Below are 25,861 nucleotides of genomic sequence, written 5' to 3' on the forward strand. Positions count from 1 at the left end.
ATTAAACATAAGTCATGTGACTAACTAAACTATCACTATTATTATACCTATAGTGATTATCAACACTACAGCTCCACCTGCAATATATTAAACATAAGTCATGTGACTAACTAAACTATCACTATTATTATACCTATAGTGATTATCAACACTACAGCTCCACCTGCAATGAATTAAACATAAGTCATGTGACTAACTAAACTATCACTATTATTATACCTATAATGATTATCAACACTACAGCTCCACCTGCAATGAATTAAACATGGGTCATGTGACTAACTAAACTATCACTATTATTATACCTATAATGATTATCAACACTACAGCTCCACCTGCAATGAATTAAACATAAGTCATGTGACTAACTAAACTATCACTATTATTATACCTATAGTGATTATCAACACTACAGCTCCACCTGCAATGAATTAAACATTGGTCATGTGACTAACTAAACTATCACTATTATTATACCTATAATGATTATCAACACTACAGCTCCACCTGCAATGAATTAAACATAAGTCATGTGACTAACTAAACTATCACTATTATTATACCTATAGTGATTATCAACACTACAGCTCCACCTGCAATGAATTAAACATAAGTCATGTGACTAACTAAACTATCACTATTATTATACCTATAGTGATTATCAACACTACAGCTCCACCTGCAATGAATTTAACATAAGTCATGTGACTAACTAAACTATCACTATTATTATACCTATAGTGATTATCAACACTACAGCTCCACCTGCAATGAATTAAACATAAGTCATGTGACTAACTAAACTATCACTATTATTATACCTATAGTGATTATCAACACTACAGCTCCACCTGCAATGAATTAAACATAAGTCATGTGACTAATAAACTATCACTATTATTATACCTATAGTGATTATCAACACTACAGCTCCACCTGCAATGAATTTAACATAAGTCATGTGACTAACTAAACTATCACTATTATTATACCTATAGTGATTATCAACACTACAGCTCCACCTGCAATGAATTAAACATAAGTCATGTGACTAACTAAACTATCACTATTATTATACCTATAGTGATTATCAACACTACAGCTCCACCTGCAATGAATTAAACATAAGTCATGTGACTAACTAAACTATCACTATTATTATACCTATAGTGATTATCAACACTACAGCTCCACCTGCAATGAATTAAACATGGGTCATGTGACTAACTAAACTATCACTATTATTATACCTATAGTGATTATCAACACTACAGCTCCACCTGCAATGAATTAAACATAAGTCATGTGACTAACTAAACTATCACTATTATTATACCTATAGTGATTATCAACACTACAGCTCCACCTGCAATGAATTAAACATAAGTCATGTGACTAACTAAACTATCACTATTATTATACCTATAATGATTATCAACACTACAGCTCCACCTGCAATGAATTAAACATAAGTCATGTGACTAACTAAACTATCACTATTATTATACCTATAATGATTATCAACACTACAGCTCCACCTGCAATAAATCAAACATAAGTCATGTGACTAACTAAACTATCACTATTATTATACCTATAGTGATTATCAACACTACAGCTCCACCTGCAATGAATTAAACATAAGTCATGTGACTAACTAAACTATCACTATTATTATACCTATAGTGATTATCAACACTACAGCTCCACCTGCAATGAATTAAACATAAGTCATGTGACTAACTAAACTATCACTATTATTATACCTATAATGATTATCAACACTACAGCTCCACCTGCAATGAATTAAACATTGGTCATGTGACTAACTAAACTATCACTATTATTATACCTATAGTGATTATCAACACTACAGCTCCACCTGCAATGAATTAAACATAAGTCATGTGACTAACTAAACTATCACTATTATTATACCTATAGTGATTATCAACACTACAGCTCCACCTGCAATGAATTAAACATAAGTCATGTGACTAACTAAACTATCACTATTATTATACCTATAATGATTATCAACACTACAGCTCCACCTGCAATGAATTAAACATAAGTCATGTGACTAACTAAACTATCACTATTATTATACCTATAGTGATTATCAACACTACAGCTCCACCTGCAATGAATTAAACATAAGTCATGTGACTAACTAAACTATCACTATTATTATACCTATAGTGATTATCAACACTACAGCTCCACCTGCAATGAATTAAACATAAGTCATGTGACTAACTAAACTATCACTATTATTATACCTATAATGATTATCAACACTACAGCTCCACCTGCAATGAATTAAACATAAGTCATGTGACTAACTAAACTATCACTATTATTATACCTATAGTGATTATCAACACTACAGCTCCACCTGCAATGAATTAAACAAGTCATGTGACTAACTAAACTATCACTATTATTATACCTATAGTGATTATCAACACTACAGCTCCACCTGCAATGAATTAAACATAAGTCATGTGACTAACTAAACTATCACTATTATTATACCTATAGTGATTATCAACACTACAGCTCCACCTGCAATGAATTAAACATAAGTCATGTGACTAACTAAACTATCACTATTATTATACCTATAATGATTATCAACACTACAGCTCCACCTGCAATGAATTAAACATAAGTCATGTGACTAACTAAACTATCACTATTATTATACCTATAGTGATTATCAACACTACAGCTCCACCTGCAATAAATTAAACATAAGTCATGTGACTAACTAAACTATCACTATTATTATACCTATAGTGATTATCAACACTACAGCTCCACCTGCAATGAATTAAACATAAGTCATGTGACTAACTAAACTATCACTATTATTATACCTATAGTGATTATCAACACTACAGCTCCACCTGCAATGAATTAAACATAAGTCATGTGACTAACTAAACTATCACTATTATTATACCTATAGTGATTATCAACACTACAGCTCCACCTGCAATGAATTAAACATAAGTCATGTGACTAACTAAACTATCACTATTATTATACCTATAATGATTATCAACACTACAGCTCCACCTGCAATGAATTAAACATAAGTCATGTGACTAACTAAACTATCACTATTATTATACCTATAATGATTATCAACACTACAGCTCCACCTGCAATGAATTAAACATGGGTCATGTGACTAACTAAACTATCACTATTATTATACCTATAATGATTATCAACACTACAGCTCCACCTGCAATGAATTAAACATAAGTCATGTGACTAACTAAACTATCACTATTATTATACCTATAGTGATTATCAACACTACAGCTCCACCTGCAATGAATTAAACATAAGTCATGTGACTAACTAAACTATCACTATTATTATACCTATAGTGATTATCAACACTACAGCTCCACCTGCAATGAATTAAACATAAGTCATGTGACTAACTAAACTATCACTATTATTATACCTATAATGATTATCAACACTACAGCTCCACCTGCAATGAATCAAACATAAGTCATGTGACTAACTAAACTATCACTATTATTATACCTATAGTGATTATCAACACTACAGCTCCACCTGCAATGAATTAAACATAAGTCATGTGACTAACTAAACTATCACTATTATTATACCTATAGTGATTATCAACACTACAGCTCCACCTGCAATGAATTAAACATAAGTCATGTGACTAACTAAACTATCACTATTATTATACCTATAATGATTATCAACACTACAGCTCCACCTGCAATGAATTAAACATAAGTCATGTGACTAACTAAACTATCACTATTATTATACCTATAGTGATTATCAACACTACAGCTCCACCTGCAATGAATTAAACATAAGTCATGTGACTAACTAAACTATCACTATTATTATACCTATAATGATTATCAACACTACAGCTCCACCTGCAATGAATTAAACATTGGTCATGTGACTAACTAAACTATCACTATTATTATACCTATAATGATTATCAACACTACAGCTCCACCTGCAATGAATTAAACATAAGTCATGTGACTAACTAAACTATCACTATTATTATACCTATAGTGATTATCAACACTACAGCTCCACCTGCAATGAATTAAACATAAGTCATGTGACTAACTAAACTATCACTATTATTATACCTATAGTGATTATCAACACTACAGCTCCACCTGCAATGAATTAAACATAAGTCATGTGACTAACTAAACTATCACTATTATTATACCTATAGTGATTATCAACACTACAGCTCCACCTGCAATGAATTAAACATAAGTCATGTGACTAACTAAACTATCACTATTATTATACCTATAATGATTATCAACACTACAGCTCCACCTGCAATGAATTAAACATGGGTCATGTGACTAACTAAACTATCACTATTATTATACCTATAATGATTATCAACACTACAGCTCCACCTGCAATGAATTAAACATAAGTCATGTGACTAACTAAACTATCACTATTATTATACCTATAGTGATTATCAACACTACAGCTCCACCTGCAATGAATTTAACATAAGTCATGTGACTAACTAAACTATCACTATTATTATACCTATAATGATTATCAACACTACAGCTCCACCTGCAATGAATTAAACATAAGTCATGTGACTAACTAAACTATCACTATTATTATACCTATAATGATTATCAACACTACAGCTCCACCTGCAATAAATCAAACATAAGTCATGTGACTAACTAAACTATCACTATTATTATACCTATAATGATTATCAACACTACAGCTCCACCTGCAATGAATTAAACATAAGTCATGTGACTAACTAAACTATCACTATTATTATACCTATAATGATTATCAACACTACAGCTCCACCTGCAATGAATCAAACATTAGTCATGTGACTAACTAAACTATCACTATTATTATACCTATAGTGATTATCAACACTACAGCTCCACCTGCAATGAATTAAACATAAGTCATGTGACTAACTAAACTATCACTATTATTATACCTATAGTGATTATCAACACTACAGCTCCACCTGCAATGAATTAAACATAAGTCATGTGACTAACTAAACTATAACTATTATTATACCTATAGTGATTATCAACACTACAGCTCCACCTGCAATGAATTAAACATAAGTCATGTGACTAACTAAACTATCACTATTATTATACCTATAGTGATTATCAACACTACAGCTCCACCTGCAATGAATTAAACATGGGTCATGTGACTAACTAAACTATCACTATTATTATACCTATAATGATTATCAACACTACAGCTCCACCTGCAATAAATCAAACATAAGTCATGTGACTAACTAAACTATCACTATTATTATACCTATAATGATTATCAACACTACAGCTCCACCTGCAATGAATTAAACATGGGTCATGTGACTAACTAAACTATCACTATTATTATACCTATAATGATTATCAACACTACAGCTCCACCTGCAATGAATTAAACATAAGTCATGTGACTAACTAAACTATCACTATTATTATACCTATAATGATTATCAACACTACAGCTCCACCTGCAATGAATTAAACATAAGTCATGTGACTAACTAAACTATCACTATTATTATACCTATAGTGATTATCAACACTACAGCTCCACCTGCAATGAATTAAACATAAGTCATGTGACTAACTAAACTATCACTATTATTATACCTATAGTGATTATCAACACTACAGCTCCACCTGCAATGAATTAAACATAAGTCATGTGACTAACTAAACTATCACTATTATTATACCTATAGTGATTATCAACACTACAGCTCCACCTGCAATGAATTAAACATAAGTCATGTGACTAACTAAACTATCACTATTATTATACCTATAGTGATTATCAACACTACAGCTCCACCTGCAATGAATTAAACATAAGTCATGTGACTAACTAAACTATCACTATTATTATACCTATAATGATTATCAACACTACAGCTCCACCTGCAATGAATTAAACATAAGTCATGTGACTAACTAAACTATCACTATTATTATACCTATAGTGATTATCAACACTACAGCTCCACCTGCAATGAATTAAACATAAGTCATGTGACTAACTAAACTATCACTATTATTATACCTATAGTGATTATCAACACTACAGCTCCACCTGCAATGAATCAAACATAAGTCATGTGACTAACTAAACTATCACTATTATTATACCTATAATGATTATCAACACTACAGCTCCACCTGCAATAAATCAAACATAAGTCATGTGACTAACTAAACTATCACTATTATTATACCTATAATGATTATCAACACTACAGCTCCACCTGCAATGAATTAAACATAAGTCATGTGACTAACTAAACTATCACTATTATTATACCTATAGTGATTATCAACACTACAGCTCCACCTGCAATGAATTAAACATAAGTCATGTGACTAACTAAACTATCACTATTATTATACCTATAGTGATTATCAACACTACAGCTCCACCTGCAATGAATTAAACATAAGTCATGTGACTAACTAAACTATCACTATTATTATACCTATAATGATTATCAACACTACAGCTCCACCTGCAATGAATTAAACATGGGTCATGTGACTAACTAAACTATCACTATTATTATACCTATAATGATTATCAACACTACAGCTCCACCTGCAATGAATTAAACATGGGTCATGTGACTAACTAAACTATCACTATTATTATACCTATAATGATTATCAACACTACAGCTCCACCTGCAATAAATCAAACATAAGTCATGTGACTAACTAAACTATCACTATTATTATACCTATAGTGATTATCAACACTACAGCTCCACCTGCAATGAATTTAACATAAGTCATGTGACTAACTAAACTATCACTATTATTATACCTATAGTGATTATCAACACTACAGCTCCACCTGCAATGAATTAAACATAAGTCATGTGACTAACTAAACTATCACTATTATTATACCTATAGTGATTATCAACACTACAGCTCCACCTGCAATGAATTAAACATAAGTCATGTGACTAACTAAACTATCACTATTATTATACCTATAGTGATTATCAACACTACAGCTCCACCTGCAATGAATTAAACATAAGTCATGTGACTAACTAAACTATCACTATTATTATACCTATAGTGATTATCAACACTACAGCTCCACCTGCAATGAATCAAACATAAGTCATGTGACTAACTAAACTATCACTATTATTATACCTATAGTGATTATCAACACTACAGCTCCACCTGCAATGAATTAAACATAAGTCATGTGACTAACTAAACTATCACTATTATTATACCTATAGTGATTATCAACACTACAGCTCCACCTGCAATGAATTAAACATGGGTCATGTGACTAACTAAACTATCACTATTATTATACCTATAGTGATTATCAACACTACAGCTCCACCTGCAATGAATTAAACATAAGTCATGTGACTAACTAAACTATCACTATTATTATACCTATAGTGATTATCAACACTACAGCTCCACCTGCAATGAATTAAACATAAGTCATGTGACTAACTAAACTATCACTATTATTATACCTATAATGATTATCAACACTACAGCTCCACCTGCAATGAATTAAACATAAGTCATGTGACTAACTAAACTATCACTATTATTATACCTATAGTGATTATCAACACTACAGCTCCACCTGCAATGAATTAAACATAAGTCATGTGACTAACTAAACTATCACTATTATTATACCTATAATGATTATCAACACTACAGCTCCACCTGCAATGAATTAAACATAAGTCATGTGACTAACTAAACTATCACTATTATTATACCTATAGTGATTATCAACACTACAGCTCCACCTGCAATGAATTAAACATGGGTCATGTGACTAACTAAACTATCACTATTATTATACCTATAGTGATTATCAACACTACAGCTCCACCTGCAATGAATTAAACATGGGTCATGTGACTAACTAAACTATCACTATTATTATACCTATAGTGATTATCAACACTACAGCTCCACCTGCAATGAATCAAACATAAGTCATGTGACTAACTAAACTATCACTATTATTATACCTATAGTGATTATCAACACTACAGCTCCACCTGCAATGAATTAAACATAAGTCATGTGACTAACTAAACTATCACTATTATTATACCTATAGTGATTATCAACACTACAGCTCCACCTGCAATGAATTAAACATGGGTCATGTGACTAACTAAACTATCACTATTATTATACCTATAATGATTATCAACACTACAGCTCCACCTGCAATGAATTAAACATAAGTCATGTGACTAACTAAACTATCACTATTATTATACCTATAGTGATTATCAACACTACAGCTCCACCTGCAATGAATCAAACATAAGTCATGTGACTAACTAAACTATCACTATTATTATACCTATAGTGATTATCAACACTACAGCTCCACCTGCAATGAATTAAACATAAGTCATGTGACTAACTAAACTATCACTATTATTATACCTATAATGATTATCAACACTACAGCTCCACCTGCAATGAATCAAACATAAGTCATGTGACTAACTAAACTATCACTATTATTATACCTATAATGATTATCAACACTACAGCTCCACCTGCAATGAATTAAACATAAGTCATGTGACTAACTAAACTATCACTATTATTATACCTATAATGATTATCAACACTACAGCTCCACCTGCAATGAATTAAACATAAGTCATGTGACTAACTAAACTATCACTATTATTATACCTATAGTGATTATCAACACTACAGCTCCACCTGCAATATATTAAACATAAGTCATGTGACTAACTAAACTATCACTATTATTATACCTATAATGATTATCAACACTACAGCTCCACCTGCAATGAATTAAACATGGGTCATGTGACTAACTAAACTATCACTATTATTATACCTATAATGATTATCAACACTACAGCTCCACCTGCAATGAATTAAACATAAGTCATGTGACTAACTAAACTATCACTATTATTATACCTATAGTGATTATCAACACTACAGCTCCACCTGCAATAAATCAAACATAAGTCATGTGACTAACTAAACTATCACTATTATTATACCTATAGTGATTATCAACACTACAGCTCCACCTGCAATAAATCAAACATAAGTCATGTGACTAACTAAACTATCACTATTATTATACCTATAGTGATTATCAACACTACAGCTCCACCTGCAATGAATTAAACATAAGTCATGTGACTAACTAAACTATCACTATTATTATACCTATAATGATTATCAACACTACAGCTCCACCTGCAATGAATTAAACATAAGTCATGTGACTAACTAAACTATCACTATTATTATACCTATAGTGATTATCAACACTACAGCTCCACCTGCAATGAATTAAACATAAGTCATGTGACTAACTAAACTATCACTATTATTATACCTATAATGATTATCAACACTACAGCTCCACCTGCAATGAATTAAACATGGGTCATGTGACTAACTAAACTATCACTATTATTATACCTATAGTGATTATCAACACTACAGCTCCACCTGCAATGAATTAAACATGGGTCATGTGACTAACTAAACTATCACTATTATTATACCTATAATGATTATCAACACTACAGCTCCACCTGCAATATATTAAACATGGGTCATGTGAAGAACGATATTATCACTATTATAATACCGATAAAAATAATAATCCTTAAAACTGCACCTACAACAAATGAAACAGAGGTCATGTGACAAACTGAACTTTCACTATTATAATACCTATAAAGATTATCAACACTATAGCACAACCTACCACAAATTGGGTCTCATTGGGGTCTAAGTGTGACAGGGGATTGACGATTTTTTGTAAGCGTGACACGTGAAAGTCAAATTACACTGGAAGTTGCAAAAGAAATGAGAATTGCTTTCTTACATAGTGTAAGCGGGATACTGGAATCTGACAAAACAGTAAGAGGGATCCGGGATCAGAACCCCCAAATGAGACCCCCATTAAACATAGGTCATGTGATGAACCTTATAACTATCTCTATTATTATAGTATTGTTTGTCAGAGTTGAATAAAAAATTGTTTTCTCTAATTTTCTTTCCTTGGCATGTGTAATACCATTAATGGTTATGAGGCTGTATAACTGTGATGATATCTATATCAGTGATTATTGCAAAGGCTTTAAATTATTAAGCTGTGAAACTATCCATCACCAGGGGCAGATCTAGCCATTTTAAAAAGGTGGGGTTCGCAACCCAGGACAAATGAGGGGGGGGGGGGGGATTCCAACTATATGTCCCTATTCAAATGCATTGATCAGCCAAAAAAAAGGGGGGGTCCAACCCCTGGATCTGTCAATAATGCACCACTGATGCAAGGCTCTATCAAACCTCTAATCTATGTTACGTCATGTCACGTGAAAACTACTTAAGAAATGAAATATATAACACAATACACAAATATTAATAATTGGACTTTTTCAACATTTCTGGCAACCTATCTGACAAGTAAAACCCTTTTACCAAGGGGTACAATCAAAATCACATGATGGATATACACACACCGGAAGGAACAGTCGAGCAGACCGCTTGAAAGGTAAGTAGTCGTATTTACTTGTTTATATCAATAAAATTTAATAAATAAGGTAGTGCACCGAATGTCGGATACTATCTAGTTTTGAAATACACAATTATCCTTGCTGGAAAGCGTGCAGTTAATGCTAACACTTCGACACAGTTCCAAAATTTCGCCAGATAACACACACACCTCATATGTTTTTATAACAAAATTTCTGAAAGTCAATGTTATGGGAGTTTTCAGTGGAAAAAGAATGCATTTTTTAATTCATCATATTTAATTTTGATTTAATCAATCAAATAATTACGATAAATGGTCGTTTGACAGGAGAATAGCTGATTTTTCACAAATGATACCACACACACCCCATTAATTCAAATGATAACACACACACACACAAACCGAAACTGAAGGTATGTACAAAGTTTCAGGCAAAGTCAAATGATGTATTTTACTACATTATACTAAAAACATAAGAACAATTTAATATAAGCTTAACCTATATAACATTTTAATTGAAAAGCAATCTCTCATCGCTTTAATTTTCTTATATGTCGCGTGGTGTATCTTACAAAACCAGCTGGTTAGAGGTCTTAAAAATTTATACAAGTATTCTCGGAATGGTGTTCTGTTCGACAAATCATTTTGCAGGTTTCACGACCTTGATTGTTTATCGAATGTTAATCGAAGGGACTTAACGCATTTGTATAACGAAGGGCGAACAGGTTGATTAACATACAGAACCGAAATCATCTCATTTGCATATCAAGATAAATACATAAATTTCAGTTTTCCTACCGTAAAAGGGCTTTAAAGCCAGTTATAGTCGTTAACCTCTCCCGTAGTAGTAACTCACGCATGACACCAATAAAGGCAACAGTTGTATACCGCTGTTCAAAACTCATACATCCATGGACAAAAAACAAAATCGGGGTAACAAACCAAAACCGAGCGAAACGCATTAAATATAAGAGAACAACGACACAACACCGAAACGCAAAACACACAGAAATGGACCAAGCATCAGACAAAAGACCACGAGAATAACAAATATAACATGAAAACCAAATACATGAATTTGGGATAGACAAGTACCGTGCCACGTCTTATCTCAAAAATAAGAGGAAACACAACCGACTCAACGTTAAAATGCAACACACAGAGAAACGAACAATAATATAACAATGACCATATTCCTGACTTGGTACAGGACACTTTTTTTTTTTAAAGGGGAATAAAAGTGGTGGGTTGAACCTGGTTTTATGGCATGCCAAACCTCGAACATATCTTAAAACAGAAGCGATGAGAAATAAATGTTTAAATAGATTATATCTAGTGTTAGATTATTTATATTTTTCTTATATTCATTTAAAAAAAATCAATTCTTTCTATTTATTTATAGAATATGTCACATTTGTGCAAGCACTGTGGAAAGAAATTTAAAGGTCGAAGTGGTTTACGACAACACGAGATGAGGCATGATGAACAGGGGCCATATTCCTGAATGCAAGCTTGTTTTTTCAACAAGTCAAACTTTACTTCCCATTTGGCAAACAAAAAACACCAAAACCATAAGCCATTCATATGTAAAACGTTTGGCAAGTCATTTGCAACAGATGCCTATCTGAAGAACCACTGCCTGTATGAGGACAAGGGAGGCGATCACAAATGTACCCAATGTGAAGCTACATTAAGTCGTGCATCCCATCAGAAAGACCACATGGATATGCACACAGGGATAAAATCCAACATTTGCAAGATATGCGGCAAAGCATACCGCTTCAGAAGCAGTCTTTCGAGGCAAAGCAAAACCCACGAAGTTGCTGAAGGTCTTAGTTATGAATGAGTGATATTTGTAACAAGACCTTCACACAAAAACGCTATCTCCAGGAGCATAATAATGTGTGTGTGTTATCCGTTGTTTTTTTCGGTGTGTGTGGTATCATTTTTGAAAATTGGAGTTTCGACAATAAACCAAGCGTTTATCGTAAAATAAATTATTGTATAAATCAATAGTAGCGGTGTTGAATTGAGTCATGCATTTATTTTGCCGAACAAATCATAAAGAAAACAATTTTATGAAATTTTGAATAAAAATATTCAAAGTGTGTGCTTATCCGTTGAAAAAATATTGAGTGTGTGTGTGATCCGTCGAAAATTTTGAACTGTGTCGAAGTGTTTGCAATAACTGCACGCTTTCTAGCAAAAACAATTGTGTATTTTAAAGCTACATACTATCCGACATTCGGTGTGCCAACTTATTAATCAAAATTTAATTGATATAAACAAGAAAATGCAACTACTAACCTTTCAAGCGGCGAGTTCTACTGTAACTTCCGGTGTGTGTATATCCATCACATGATTTTGATTGTACCCCTTGTTTTACCATGTTGATGTAAAACTTGACACAAATATAACTATAACTTACCTATACCCCCTCCTATAACTGCCCCTGATAAACCTCCCTCTTCCTTCTCTTCTGGAACAATTGTCTGTTGTTCATGTAGCCCTATGACTGCAGGGCAAACCTCAGTCTCAAATAGATTTTCTCTTTCTATTGGGAAAAAAATCTAAAATTTGTTTAGGCAGATCAAACAATGTATCAAACATTAAATCAGAATTCAAAATTTCCAGAAAAAAATAAAACTAGAGGTCCCAAGACACAGTTTAGTAGTCACAAGACACATCTGTAGTTTCAGAGAAGATTTTTGTTAAACTATTTTCAGATTCAGTAACTCTCAGTATTCTCTTATACACTATATATAGAATAATATCTTTTTTGCTTTCGATCTATCTGCAATAAAATCAAGATAGGTAGAGATCATGAAATCAATGCCATTATCCTTTGATCAGTCTTTACAACATAATCCTATGGGTATAATATGAAAGTTCATGAAATATCAAGAAAACTCTTTTCTCTCATTCAAAATGTTGTGATAGGTGTTTGTATATGTATAAATGACATGTGTATTTCATTAGTGGTTGCCACATCCTAATTTCTAGTAGAATGAGAATTTGGTGAAGGTCGTCAGTCTTTGTTAGCTTTTAATAACAAAATTCACCTCATTTTTTTTTTAACAATTTAGAGCTTGCATATTATATAGACACATGTCTAATGTTGATGACTGCATGCTGCCATCTAGAACTATAATGGTTGGGTTGCTGTTTTATTGAGGTATATACCCACACATCATCTTCAAATAATTTACAATTTTGTTAGTTTACCTAAATCTGTACAACTTTTATACAGCATGTCATTGACTTCCTCCTCTGTGAAAGCCATGTCATTTGTATTTAATACAACAAAGCTGACGGTCACTGTCCCGTCTCCATTATCAGTGATACTTTCAACATAAACTTGAACCTCTGCTGTGTCAGCACTTCTACGCTTACGTCTTCTGGATGTTGTGGATATTCCTTTCCTGTCTAGTAATTCCAGGATGATGTCATTCATTCTAGCTTTATACTCGGGTTCATCAAGGTCAGCATTTTTGGGCACATCTATAGTGAGTTTTACAGATTTCCCACATGCATAATTGTCTTTGTCATACAGTGGAATACATATGTTAGTTTTATTGTTTTCACAAGCGTTAGCATTACATGAGCTAGTAAAATACTGACACCTAGGTCCTGTCCTGTCCTGAGGACAGTTACATATGTAGGTTCTATGTTTGTCTACACACTGTCCTCCTGATAAACAGGCTGAGTTTTGACAATCGTCTATGCTATCTGAGCAAGTTCCTCCCGTCCACCCTGGAGCACAGTTACATACATAAGATTTACCATCCTCAGATAAACAGGCAGCATTATTCTTGCATGGATTTTTAGTGCATGGATTTTCAGGCTGTAATGATTTTTCACATATAAGTCCATTGAAATCTTTTGGACAGATGCATGAAAATGTGTCAATGCCATCCACACATGTAGCCCCATTCTGACAGGTGTCCTCTCCTGTACAATCATCAATGTTTAAACAGGAGTAGCCATCCCCTGTAAAACCATGTTCACAGTTACACATATGGTAGGTGGCATTTAATTTTACACATCTAGCATTCTCATCACAGGTTTTACCATCGTTAAAACATCTATCAACCTGTTTGATTAGAATAGTGACTTCCTGTGATGACTGCTCAAATGTTTCTACATTTCTTACTCTGATTACAACTGTAACTGAGGTACCAGTATAGTTGGCTAAGCTCTTTTCCAGAACCAAATGTTTATTTTCTTTTATAGAGAAGAAACCACCAGGATTTTTTTCAAATTCAAATATAATATTGTCTTCCACTGATTGGTTAACATTATATAATGTTCCTATAATTGTTCCTACATCTGAATCTTCTGCCACATCTAAGTTGTCTAGGGCAACAGACGGCAGTTCTGCAGCAAGTACTTGTATGTTTGTGACCAGCAGTGTGATGTTTTGTTGTAGATATTGAATAGGATCCCCATTGTCTGATACCCGTACTGTAATTGTAATCACTGGATTGGCACTTGTCAAAACAGCTGTAGGAATGGCTGAATTCACTAGTAACTTACTCCCATCAATCTAAAAATATATAGTTTATTTGTATCATCACTGATTAGAAAGTTCTGTTTTAATATGAAAATAACCATCCACGATTTCATGTGCCTCTTCCAAGTTAGAAACATTGTATGGTACATTGTACTTGTTTTGAGTCTCAAATGTTTTTTTTGTTTGGAGAATTTGGTGATCATGGCAGATCTCTGGTAATATGTTTTTTTATTTACTTACAACATTTTATAACCTGCCATTATTTAGTTTCTGACGAACAGTGTGAACACCTGTCTATTGTTTAAGACTGTATAAAGATCTTTAGATGTCATTTGGATATTGAAGAGTATAGCTCAGATGTTTGTAAATTTATAAATCTTTTCAAAAGAAATGCTTAAACACATTGCTAAGGCATAATTGAATACTTGAAAAACATAGTGCTATTATCAGTTTTATATTTTAATTCTCCACTTACCTGGAAAAGATCAGAATTGGGTCCCTTTAAAACAAAGCTGTGAACTTGATTCTGATCAGGATCTTTGGTTGAAAACTGTCCTATCAAGTCTCCAACTTTTGCGTCTGCCAGTATTGTTTGTGACCCTGATAGAACAATGGAAGTTGGAGCTTCATTCTTATCATTAACTTCAATCTGTAAGTTCTGAAACATAGAAACACCTGTGTAATGATGGATTCAGTATCATAGGTTTGGTGAGGACAAAGCAATAAAAAAAAAAGATGAAATATCCCATTGAATAAAAATTCCAATCTTATTATGAGGATAATAAACATCGAATGGTGAGCTAATGAGAAAGAACCAAATTGGAATAAATGCCAGTCTTTTGGATTCATAGACTTCCACCTTTATCAAGAGAAAATTTTCCCTTTGAAAGTACAGTGAAACTTCTCTAAACCGGTCCCTCTTAATACCGGTTCTCCCTTCATATCGGCCAAATCAACAAGTCCCGGCCGGCGTGTATGTAAATAAGGTAATCAGGTAACCTTATAAAACCGGCCACCCCTTTAAACCGGATACCGGCCGTTCTTTGTGTATTTGTGCAATCAAAATCAATAAAATATCACCTCATAAAACCGGCCTTCTCATTTGTAATCATTAGTCCATACACAATACTGTTATATAAACAAACAAGTTAATCCGGTCAATTAGACACCTGCATGGTCACTGAGTAGTGTTAACCTGTCAATGTCAAATCAATACCCGAATAAATTATCGGTTGAGAGATTATGATCTTCACCCACGCTAATCAAAGATGATAATTCATTTTCATCAAATGTTTTAGCTGGGCTCCAGCTTTATTTGATCATTTAAAAAAATATGTTTTAGGCATTTACAGAAATTAATATTGATGTTTTCTTTAAACTGATGACACGCTTTTATTACAGTGCTTGCGTGTTTGTGTATTGCTTTTGCGGAAATGATTTTAATATCATTAATAACATCGTATGGTACCGATGACAATTTTTAGATGATTATATGGAAGTGTTTTTTATTTTATCTTTAATTATATGGAAGTGTGAATGGAAGTGTTTAAGATCTTCACTGGCCTACAAATCGTTGTTGCTTTTTTCAATAACATTATATATAGATATTAAAACTGTTTTGTTATATAGTTGCATTTTATTTGTTATTCCTGCAAAATAAAAAATAATAAAGATACAAATGATGTTTTAATATTTATTTCATAATCAATATGGAATACAAAGCTAAATTTACACAACAAAACACACTTAAAGATTGAGGTACAATACATGGTAAAAAAATACAAATCCACACATATTGAAGGGAAGTAACTATTATATTGAAGGAAAGTAACTCTTGCTTATTTCAAATTCAATAAACCGGCCACCCCTGAAAACCGGCCGAATCCCGTGGTCCGACGGGCGGCCGGTTTTGAGAAGTTTCACTGTATGATTAGTTCACCTGCATCCAGCTACCTATATTGAAAACATTACCAATTGTGCCTATATAAATATTTATAAAACATAATATTGATACAGTATTATACAACTTGTGTACCTTTGCAGAACAAGTTGTGACAAGGGAGATTACTCCACAAACTATAAATTAGATTTGATTTGCTTTTTGGTGTTTTAATGCCACTTTTAAGCACTGCATTTAGACTATTTGTGGCAGCCAGTTTTTATTGGTGGAGGAAGCTGCAGAGCCAGAAGAAAACTACCGACCTTCATTAGGAAAACTGACAATTCTAATCAAATAAGATTGGAGTTGAGTGCACCAGCAAGAGCGGAGTTCAAAAACACAACCTCAGTGTTAACTGGCTAGTGATTACAGTAGTAACTGTTTAGACCACTCAGCCATGAAGGCCCACTATGAATTAGAAGCCTAAACCAAAATGCATCCCATATAGAAAGTTATAAAACATAGTATTGTTATAGTATTTTGCAGCTTGTGTAACTTCGTAAAACAAATTGTAACAAGGGAGATAACTCCAGTTTTACACAAACTATTAATGAAAAGCCAATACATTAATGCATCCTACATACATCAAAACTTTTCTTTCCATAAAATTTATTTTTCCTTATGATATTACCTTCTGTATAGAAAACTCTCCATCAGAGCACTGCACCACTAAGTTATAAATCTTTGTTGTCTCAAAATCTAAAACATTGGTCAACACCAAGGACTTTTCTGTAATATCGTTGGTGAAAATGGCAAATGGTGTAGATTTAGTTTGAAGATTACATGAATGTGATTGGCCAGCATCAGGATCATCAACCTGTATGGCTGTGATGATAGTCTTTAGAGGTGTGTCTTCATCAAGAGGAGAAACATTGCCAAAAATAATAGACTCAGGAGGGTCATTCAAATCTCTGACAAATATAGTGATTTCTTTCTATAAATAAAAACACACATGTCATTACTTTTGATTACTTGTGTTAAAGCTCTTTAATGCATTCAGCTTTTAACAAGACATATGTAGTACTTTTCCCATTGCATGTTAGATTTATTTGTGAAGCTGAATGTGTACATTTCTGGTTTACACAGAACATGAAATCTAAGTAAAGAGTAAAAGTTGAGTGTTTTAATAACATCTATTATTCCTGTGTTTGTATTATGATCTATTAAATGCCTTGATGATCCTACTGATTTATTTGTTATGAACTTATGTCTGACATGTTTTTTTGTCAAATAACTTAATGTTTGTTTTCATTTCATTATAATTATCTAAGCAACAATAGACAAATGATAATCAAAGTGTGTGTCAAATTTTAAGGTTGTGTTTCTGTTGTGTTGTAGTCTCTTATATTTGATGTGTTTCCCTCAGTTTTAGTTTGTAATGCAAATTTGTTTTTTTCTCAAGCAATTTATGAATTTCGAACAGCGGTATGCTACTGTTGCCTTTATTTATCCTGCCATCTCTTACATACCAAAACTGTAATTTGTGATTAACCTTTGGATTGTTATTTGTTTATATCCACTATGGCTATATATACCTGCACAGATTTCGAAGGTATTCTATCATCCCTGCTCTCTACTAACATCTTATATTCATTATTTGTTTATATCCACGAAGCTATATATACCTGAACAGATTTAGAAGGTGTCCCATCATCCTTGCTCACTACTAACATCTTATATTCATTATTTGTTTCATAATCTAATGTTAACTGTCCAGCTACTAGCTTGTTTCCAAAAATGGCAAAATATCCTGGAAAAAAGTCAGAAGGAACTGAAAATCATTTTCATTCCTATCTGTATTGTTAAGCTAGTTTCATCTATCTAATTAATCAGATTCTATTCATTTGACTGATTTTTTTTAAAACTTGAGGAAATTAATAACACCTTTTACTGCATAACACTCATCTGTTTTATAAGGTTATAAAATGATTAACTGTGCACAAATTAGTATTAAATATAAACTAACCTATAAAGTCTGATGTTCAGTAGTTGTCGTTTGTTGGTGGGGTTATATGTTTCTCCTTTCTCGTTTTTTTAAATAGGTTAGACAGTTGGTTTTCCTGTTTGAATGGTTTTTCACTAGTAATATTTTTGGGCCCTTTATAGCTTGCTGTTCTTTGTGAACAGAGGCTACCTGTTAATGATCATACCTTACTTTTATAACTTGTGACTTGGATGGAGACTTGTCTCATTGGCACTCATACCACATCTTCCTATATCTATAAAAAGTCATTCAATTTCTTAGGGAAAATGACAAGTATGATGTTAATATTTGTTAGTACCCTCACTATATCCAGGCAGCAGTGTATATGTAAATGTCTGTCCTCTGTCAGGGTCATCTGTACTAAATGTACCAATCACTGTTCCACCTTCAATGTTCTCTTCTACTTGGTTGTTGTCTAACTTTATTCCTGTTGGAGCCTCGTTTTCATCTTTGACCTGTGATTGTTTTCAGAGGATAACTTATGATAAATGACATGCACATAAAAATTTAAATGGTTGAACTTAAAATGTTCAGGTATTGAAAGAAAGAAAATTTAAATGTTATATGTTTTTCATCAAAAAATTACAGAAGCACCATGGGTGTATTACTGGCATGTAGCAATCTTGATGGATTTGTAGTAGAAGAAAAGAAATTTTTGTCAGTTTCTTTTCAGTTTGATGGAGATTTCCTCTTTTACAATTGATGTAAACACAATATTGGTTCTTATTTGTCTAATTTACAGGGCAGGTATAATTTAATGAAAATTTCAATAACAAGTTTTTGATGTTGGTATTAATTCAAAATTGTAATGTAATGAACATCCAAATTTCAAACCTTTAAAACAAATTCTTTCGATGAAAACAGTCCTTCCTCATCAGTGACTTTAATTGTGATGGTGTATTCAGATGTTTCCTCAAAATCTAACTGACCACTGGTCACTACTGTATTTTCTCCCTCAATTTTAAACACAGCTGACCCTTCCACACTAAATGTTAGCTAAAAAATAAGTTTGGTTTTATTTCTATTTTATAAACAATGAAATATGAGGTCTACTTGACTGAGTAACAATGAGATATAATTTACACATTTATTCAGAATCCTTCTTTTTACTTCCCTGTTTGTTTGGTGTTTTGTAAATAACAAAAAATTAAAAAAGGATTTCAATATTATTTTTGTATAAAAGTGATGATTTTAAATGTATCATTTAAATAGGAAAACTTGCTAATGCTGTATATTTTTTGTCACACATGGATTTAGTTTAGACAAGACTGGATCATGAAACTGAAAGGTTTCTTAAATTCGACTACCTGTTGTGATTCAGGGTCCATAGCACTGACTTTGGCCACTACTTCACCAGGCAGCTGTGATTCTGATACATCAACATTTGTTATTTTTATATCAGTTGGTGGCTCATTGATATCTGTTATGTTTACAATAAGTGCTTTCTGGTATGACAAGTGTGATCCGTCCAAACCAACATCTCTGCAAATTAACTGAAACAAAGAAAATAAATAAATCAAACACTATTTAGTGCAGGGTGCTGGAACTGTTAAGCTGTAGACCTAGAAATACCTACTGGAAATTCAAAATAAATTAGAATTAATCTGATATACTGAATATTTAACAATGTACAATCAAATTTCATTTTTCATCATGCAAAATTGACTCCTACTCATTATATGTCTTTTTTTTTTAATATTTGAATAAGGCTTCTTGTTTAGAAATCAAGCTTAAAGTTTAATCCTGAATATGAAAGAAATATAAACCAATGGTTATAAAACATGCCAAGCAATTTTATATAAGTGAAGTTAAAAATGAAACTTAATTGTTTTAACTTTTCATACTATAAGATGTGGTATGATTGCCAATGAGACTACTCACTACAAGAGACCAAAATGACACAGAAATGAACAACTATAGGTCACTGTACTACCTTCAAGAATTAAGTAAAACCCAAACCAGGTTTCTTCATATCTTAGTTTACTTACATCTATAACATATGTGTTAGTTTACTTACATCTATAACATATGTGTTAGTTTACTTACATCTATAACATATGTGTTAGTTTACTTACATCTATAACATATGTGTTAGTTTACTTACATCTATAACATAGGTGTTTGTTTCCTCATAATCCAACTTCTCTCTTTTAACAATTAGTTTGAGTTCCTCTGTTATCTATAAAACAAAAGTCAAAAAGCTTCAAAATGCTACTCTTACAATAACCATCTATTAATGACCTATTATAATTTAAAACACATTGTTATTGTAAACGATTGAGCAATTGTAACAATGCTTCTTCATTTACAACTGTCAAAGGAGCACTATTGATGAATTAAATATCAAAGATAAGGAAGAAAAGCTACTACTCTACAGTAATGGGATGTCAATAATATTTGTTTATGACCATTGGAATTTAACTTCTGAAATAACTTATGTGTAGCTGCTTTATGTGAGTTAAATATACAAGGAATTATTGTAATGCATCAATGTTAAGTTGAAAGTCTAATAACACTTTTTTAGATTTTCTGTTATGTTTACCATTATAATTACAAAATCTTTAAATTACATTACATACTGTGGATTCATTTATTTTCGTGGGTAACAATTTTCGTGGATTGCAAAAAAATGGCATATTCGTGGATATTTGGTTTCTTGGTTTTGCCAATTCCTGTATACAAAGCCTATTGAAAATGTTTTATTTCTTAAACATTTGAATATGTGATTCACCGTTACCCATGAAACCCACAAAAATTAGAATCCAACGAATAATGATGAATCCACAGTATATACATTTTTGATAGAAATGAATAACTGATACAGATGCTGTACATAGATTACATCCTCTAAATTCATTATTGATACTATAAATAGATTAAAGATACTATAAATAAGTCAAAGATACTATAAAAAGATTACAGATACTTTAAATAAATTACATCAAATGGTACAACAACAGAGTTCTGTACATCACAGTTGTGTTTCTGGTTCTTGTCTTCATCTTGTACAATAATATTACCAACTACTGTATCTATTGGACTGTTTTCAGCTATCTGTAAGAGTTTACATAGTCCATCAGGACCTATACAATTGAACACTAACAGTAATAATCAATCAACGTCATCGATTATGAACATTTTGACCCCACACAGACTAGAAGAATGGGAAATCGAATCCATAGGAACAGAAACAGACAGCGAAGTGAAAGCGAAAACAGACTTACAAGAAATGACCACTTACCAAGAGAATAACATTCATTTGAAAGACAATAGGTACATCGCCAAGTTTCCATGGAAACCAGAACATCCGGAGTCGCCTAGCAACGAGATGATCGCCAGAAAGAGAGCATACAACGTAATAAACCGACTTACTAAAGAACCAGAGATGCTTAAGATATACGGTAACATAATCAAGGACCAAGAAAATCAAGGTTTTATAGAGAAGGTTGAGACCCTGGATGAGACTACTAATCGAGTGCATTATATTCCACACCACCCAGTGAAAAAAGATTCATCAACTACACCGATACGTATAGTTTATGATTGCAGTTGTCGTCAAGATTCAGAGTCACCCAGCTTAAATGATTGCCTTTCTTCTACACCGCCGCAGCTTAATAAGCTAACAGATATACTTACAAGATTCCACTACGGGAAATACGACTTAACAACTGATATTGAGAAATCATTCCTCCAGATTGGACTAGAAGAAGAAGACCGCGATTCCACCCTATTTTTCTGGCTTAATGATCCAAGCAACCCCAAGAGTGAACTTGAGACTTACAGATTCAAGGTAATTTTATTCGGAGCGACATGTTTGCCATTTATTCTAAACGCTACATTATTGAAACATTTATCAACGGTTACAAGTGCTACAGCTGAGATACTCAAACGAGATTTGTATGTAGACAACTTACTTACAAGTGTTAATACGGAAGAAGCCGCCTTAAATTTCTTTGAAAAATCTAGAGAACTAATGACAAATGCAGGATTTAATTTGAGAACATGGAAGTCAAATAGCAATCAACTTAGCAACGAAGCTACAAAGGCAAATGTACTTGATACGGATAGCGAGACAAAAATTCTTGGGATGCGTTGGGATGCGAAGTCAGACATATTGACATTTGCGAAATTAAATGAAGATCCTATAGATATTGATAATTCACAAGTGACAAAAACAGAAGAATACGAAAGATGAGTACCGCGAAGATGAAGACCAGACGAGCTGGACATTAGGGAGTTCTTACAAAGTTACTGAAGAAAGTGGAACTGAGCTCCGAGGAACTTTTGCAGGAATATGACGTTAGTGAACTTTCAACCATTTGAGGACTTATTGTGAAGAAGCAGGAAACGATCAATCAACCGAACGAGAAGATTGTGGAGGAACTATTGGAAGAGGAAGTGAGCGAAGAAATAGAGGAAGCCGACAGATACACATATGACATAGAAATGAGTGTAACTAAACTTTCAAAAATCATGAAGGAATCGGAAATCACAGTCAAACAGTCTAGTAAGTTATTGCTTAACCCAAATGCACACGAGTTTATTGATTACACAAATCATCAAGAAAGTCAGCCACCGCCTAGTTTCATGCACGCAAATACATCAGCTTCCGTTTTTTCAAACTCCAGCATGTACCACAAACTTCCCAAATTAAATTTACCAACGTTCAGTGGGAATATGTTAGAATGGCTCCCAAATTAAATTTACCAACGTTCAGTGGGAATATGTTAGAATGGCAACCCTTTTGGGATTCGTTTAGTGCTGCCGTACACGATAACCTGTCTTTAAACGATGTACAGACATTTAATTACTTGAAATCTCAACTGTTCGGAGAAGCCACCAAATGCATAGCAGGTCTACAAATAACTAACACAAATTACAGACAAGCATTACATGTACTGAAACAAAGATTCGGTCAACCGCATAAGATAGTTCAAACATACATGCAGAGTTTAATCAGCCTTCCTAGTCCAACTTCAAATATTACACATTTGAAAAAATTCTACGACAGCATGGAAAACTACATCCTTGGCCTTGAAAGTATAGGGGAGTCTCACGAGTCGTTCGGAAGCCTTTTAGTTCCCATAATTTTAAATAAACTACCTGGGAATATACGGGAAAATATGGTACATGCCCACGGAGGCGTCCACTGGAAATTGCCGTCGTTACGGCAAGTTATAACGACGGCAAGTTATTCAACATGAGATAACGATTAAGGAAGCGGGTCAGTCGGTAAACGTAGATGATATAGAGCCAAATAACACACCCACATCAGCATTCTTTATGGGTACAAATCGCAACTTTGTAAATCAGAAAGGGAAAAGAGACATAACCAAGAAGCTGTGCATCTATTGTCAAGGAGTTCACGCCCCATTAGCTTGTAAAACTGTTACAGAAATTGAAGCTCGAAAACGCATTGTTAAGGAGAAACAGGCATGTTTCAATTGCTTAGGAAATCACAGAGTTGCCGATTGCAAATCCGATAAAACGTGTAAAAACTGTAATAAACGACACCATACTAGGATTTGTTCAAAGAATGAATCACACCTGTATACCAAGTCTAAAGATAGCAGTACACCAAAACCAGATACTGATGCCGCAGTCGCAAGCATGCATTCATCCACATCATCAGTTAGATCGCAGGTATTGTTGAAAACAGCGATAGCACGTATGACAAGACACATTTTAACACTGCCAATATACTATTCGACGAAGGAGCCCAGCGAAGCTTTATCACTCAAGAAATGGCCGATTTATTGAACCTGAGACCACACTGGAAAGAAGGATACGATTGGGACCAGGTGTTGCCTAGCAACATAGTTAAATCATGGTTAGAAATTTTAGATGACATCCGAGATGTAACAGTTAATACGAAAATCGCACGACATTATTTCAACGATCAAAATGAGAACGAAAGCAACGAGAAAATCCAGCCAACGCGCTTATGGAGCCAGTGCCTACTTGGAGTACTATGGAGTGACAGTCAGATCGTTCTGCACTGGATTTCTTCTTTAAAATCATTTGGAAGATTTGTTCAGAATCGTGTGATAGCAATTAAAGAATCGACACAAAATTACGACTGGAAATACGTACCAACAGACTCAAATCCAGCCGAGCTTCAAACTAGAGGAATATTATCAAAGCAATTCAAAGAATCAACTTTGTGGATGCAAGGACCATCGTGGATATCGGATGAGAACAGTTGGCCTACATGGACCCCACAAGTTAAACAAGAGACTCTTTTGTTAACGACAACAGATGACAGCGAAAAGACAAAACCGTGTAAATTAAGTGGAATTTCGAAAATAATTTATCTATCGAGATCCTCGTCATTAAAGAAGTTACTACAAGTTACATGCTACGTGTTTAAATTTGTGAATATATGTAAAAGTAAGCGACTGTATAACTTGAGGAAATATGCTAGACACGGAAAAGATATTACAAAAGATGAAATCGACCGCGCAACTCGTACATGGATTACAGATATTCAAAATGAAAAATTCAGTAATGAAAAGCAGCAACTCACAAACCCGTCACATGACAAGAATCTACCGTTAGTAAGACAACTGCGCTTGTTCATAGATACAGAAGGTGTCATTCGATGCGCTGGGCGTATACACAATTCACAGTTAGACGACTCCGCGAAGTTTCCAGTGTTACTACCGAAAAAAAATCTATTTACGGACTTAGTTATATTGAATGCGCACCTGCAGATGTTGCATTCTGGTGCTGGACAGACAATTACGCAAATCCGCCAATCATATTGGATACC

At 33.3% G+C, this 25,861-nt stretch overlaps 1 protein-coding gene across 1 annotated transcript in view; it reads right to left on the reverse strand.

Moving 5' to 3' along the window:
• Window positions 1–25,861, reverse strand: part of LOC134711088 (protocadherin Fat 4-like) — a 107,576-nt gene that overhangs the window by 36,541 nt on the left and 45,174 nt on the right. The window contains exons 47-56 of the mRNA XM_063571522.1: window positions 22,030–22,143; window positions 21,194–21,268; window positions 20,397–20,582; window positions 19,924–20,085; window positions 19,388–19,544; window positions 18,731–18,855; window positions 17,737–18,039; window positions 15,642–15,824; window positions 13,879–15,199; window positions 13,082–13,207 (exon numbers count right to left, since the gene is read on the reverse strand). Of these exons, the coding sequence (XP_063427592.1) occupies window positions 13,082–13,207; window positions 13,879–15,199; window positions 15,642–15,824; window positions 17,737–18,039; window positions 18,731–18,855; window positions 19,388–19,544; window positions 19,924–20,085; window positions 20,397–20,582; window positions 21,194–21,268; window positions 22,030–22,143 (2,752 nt within the window). The remainder of the gene's footprint in view (window positions 1–13,081; window positions 13,208–13,878; window positions 15,200–15,641; window positions 15,825–17,736; window positions 18,040–18,730; window positions 18,856–19,387; window positions 19,545–19,923; window positions 20,086–20,396; window positions 20,583–21,193; window positions 21,269–22,029; window positions 22,144–25,861) is intronic.

The sequence above is a fragment of the Mytilus trossulus genome, chromosome 3 (genome assembly GCF_036588685.1).
Source record: "Mytilus trossulus isolate FHL-02 chromosome 3, PNRI_Mtr1.1.1.hap1, whole genome shotgun sequence".
Lineage (NCBI taxonomy): Eukaryota > Metazoa > Mollusca > Bivalvia > Mytilida > Mytilidae > Mytilus > Mytilus trossulus.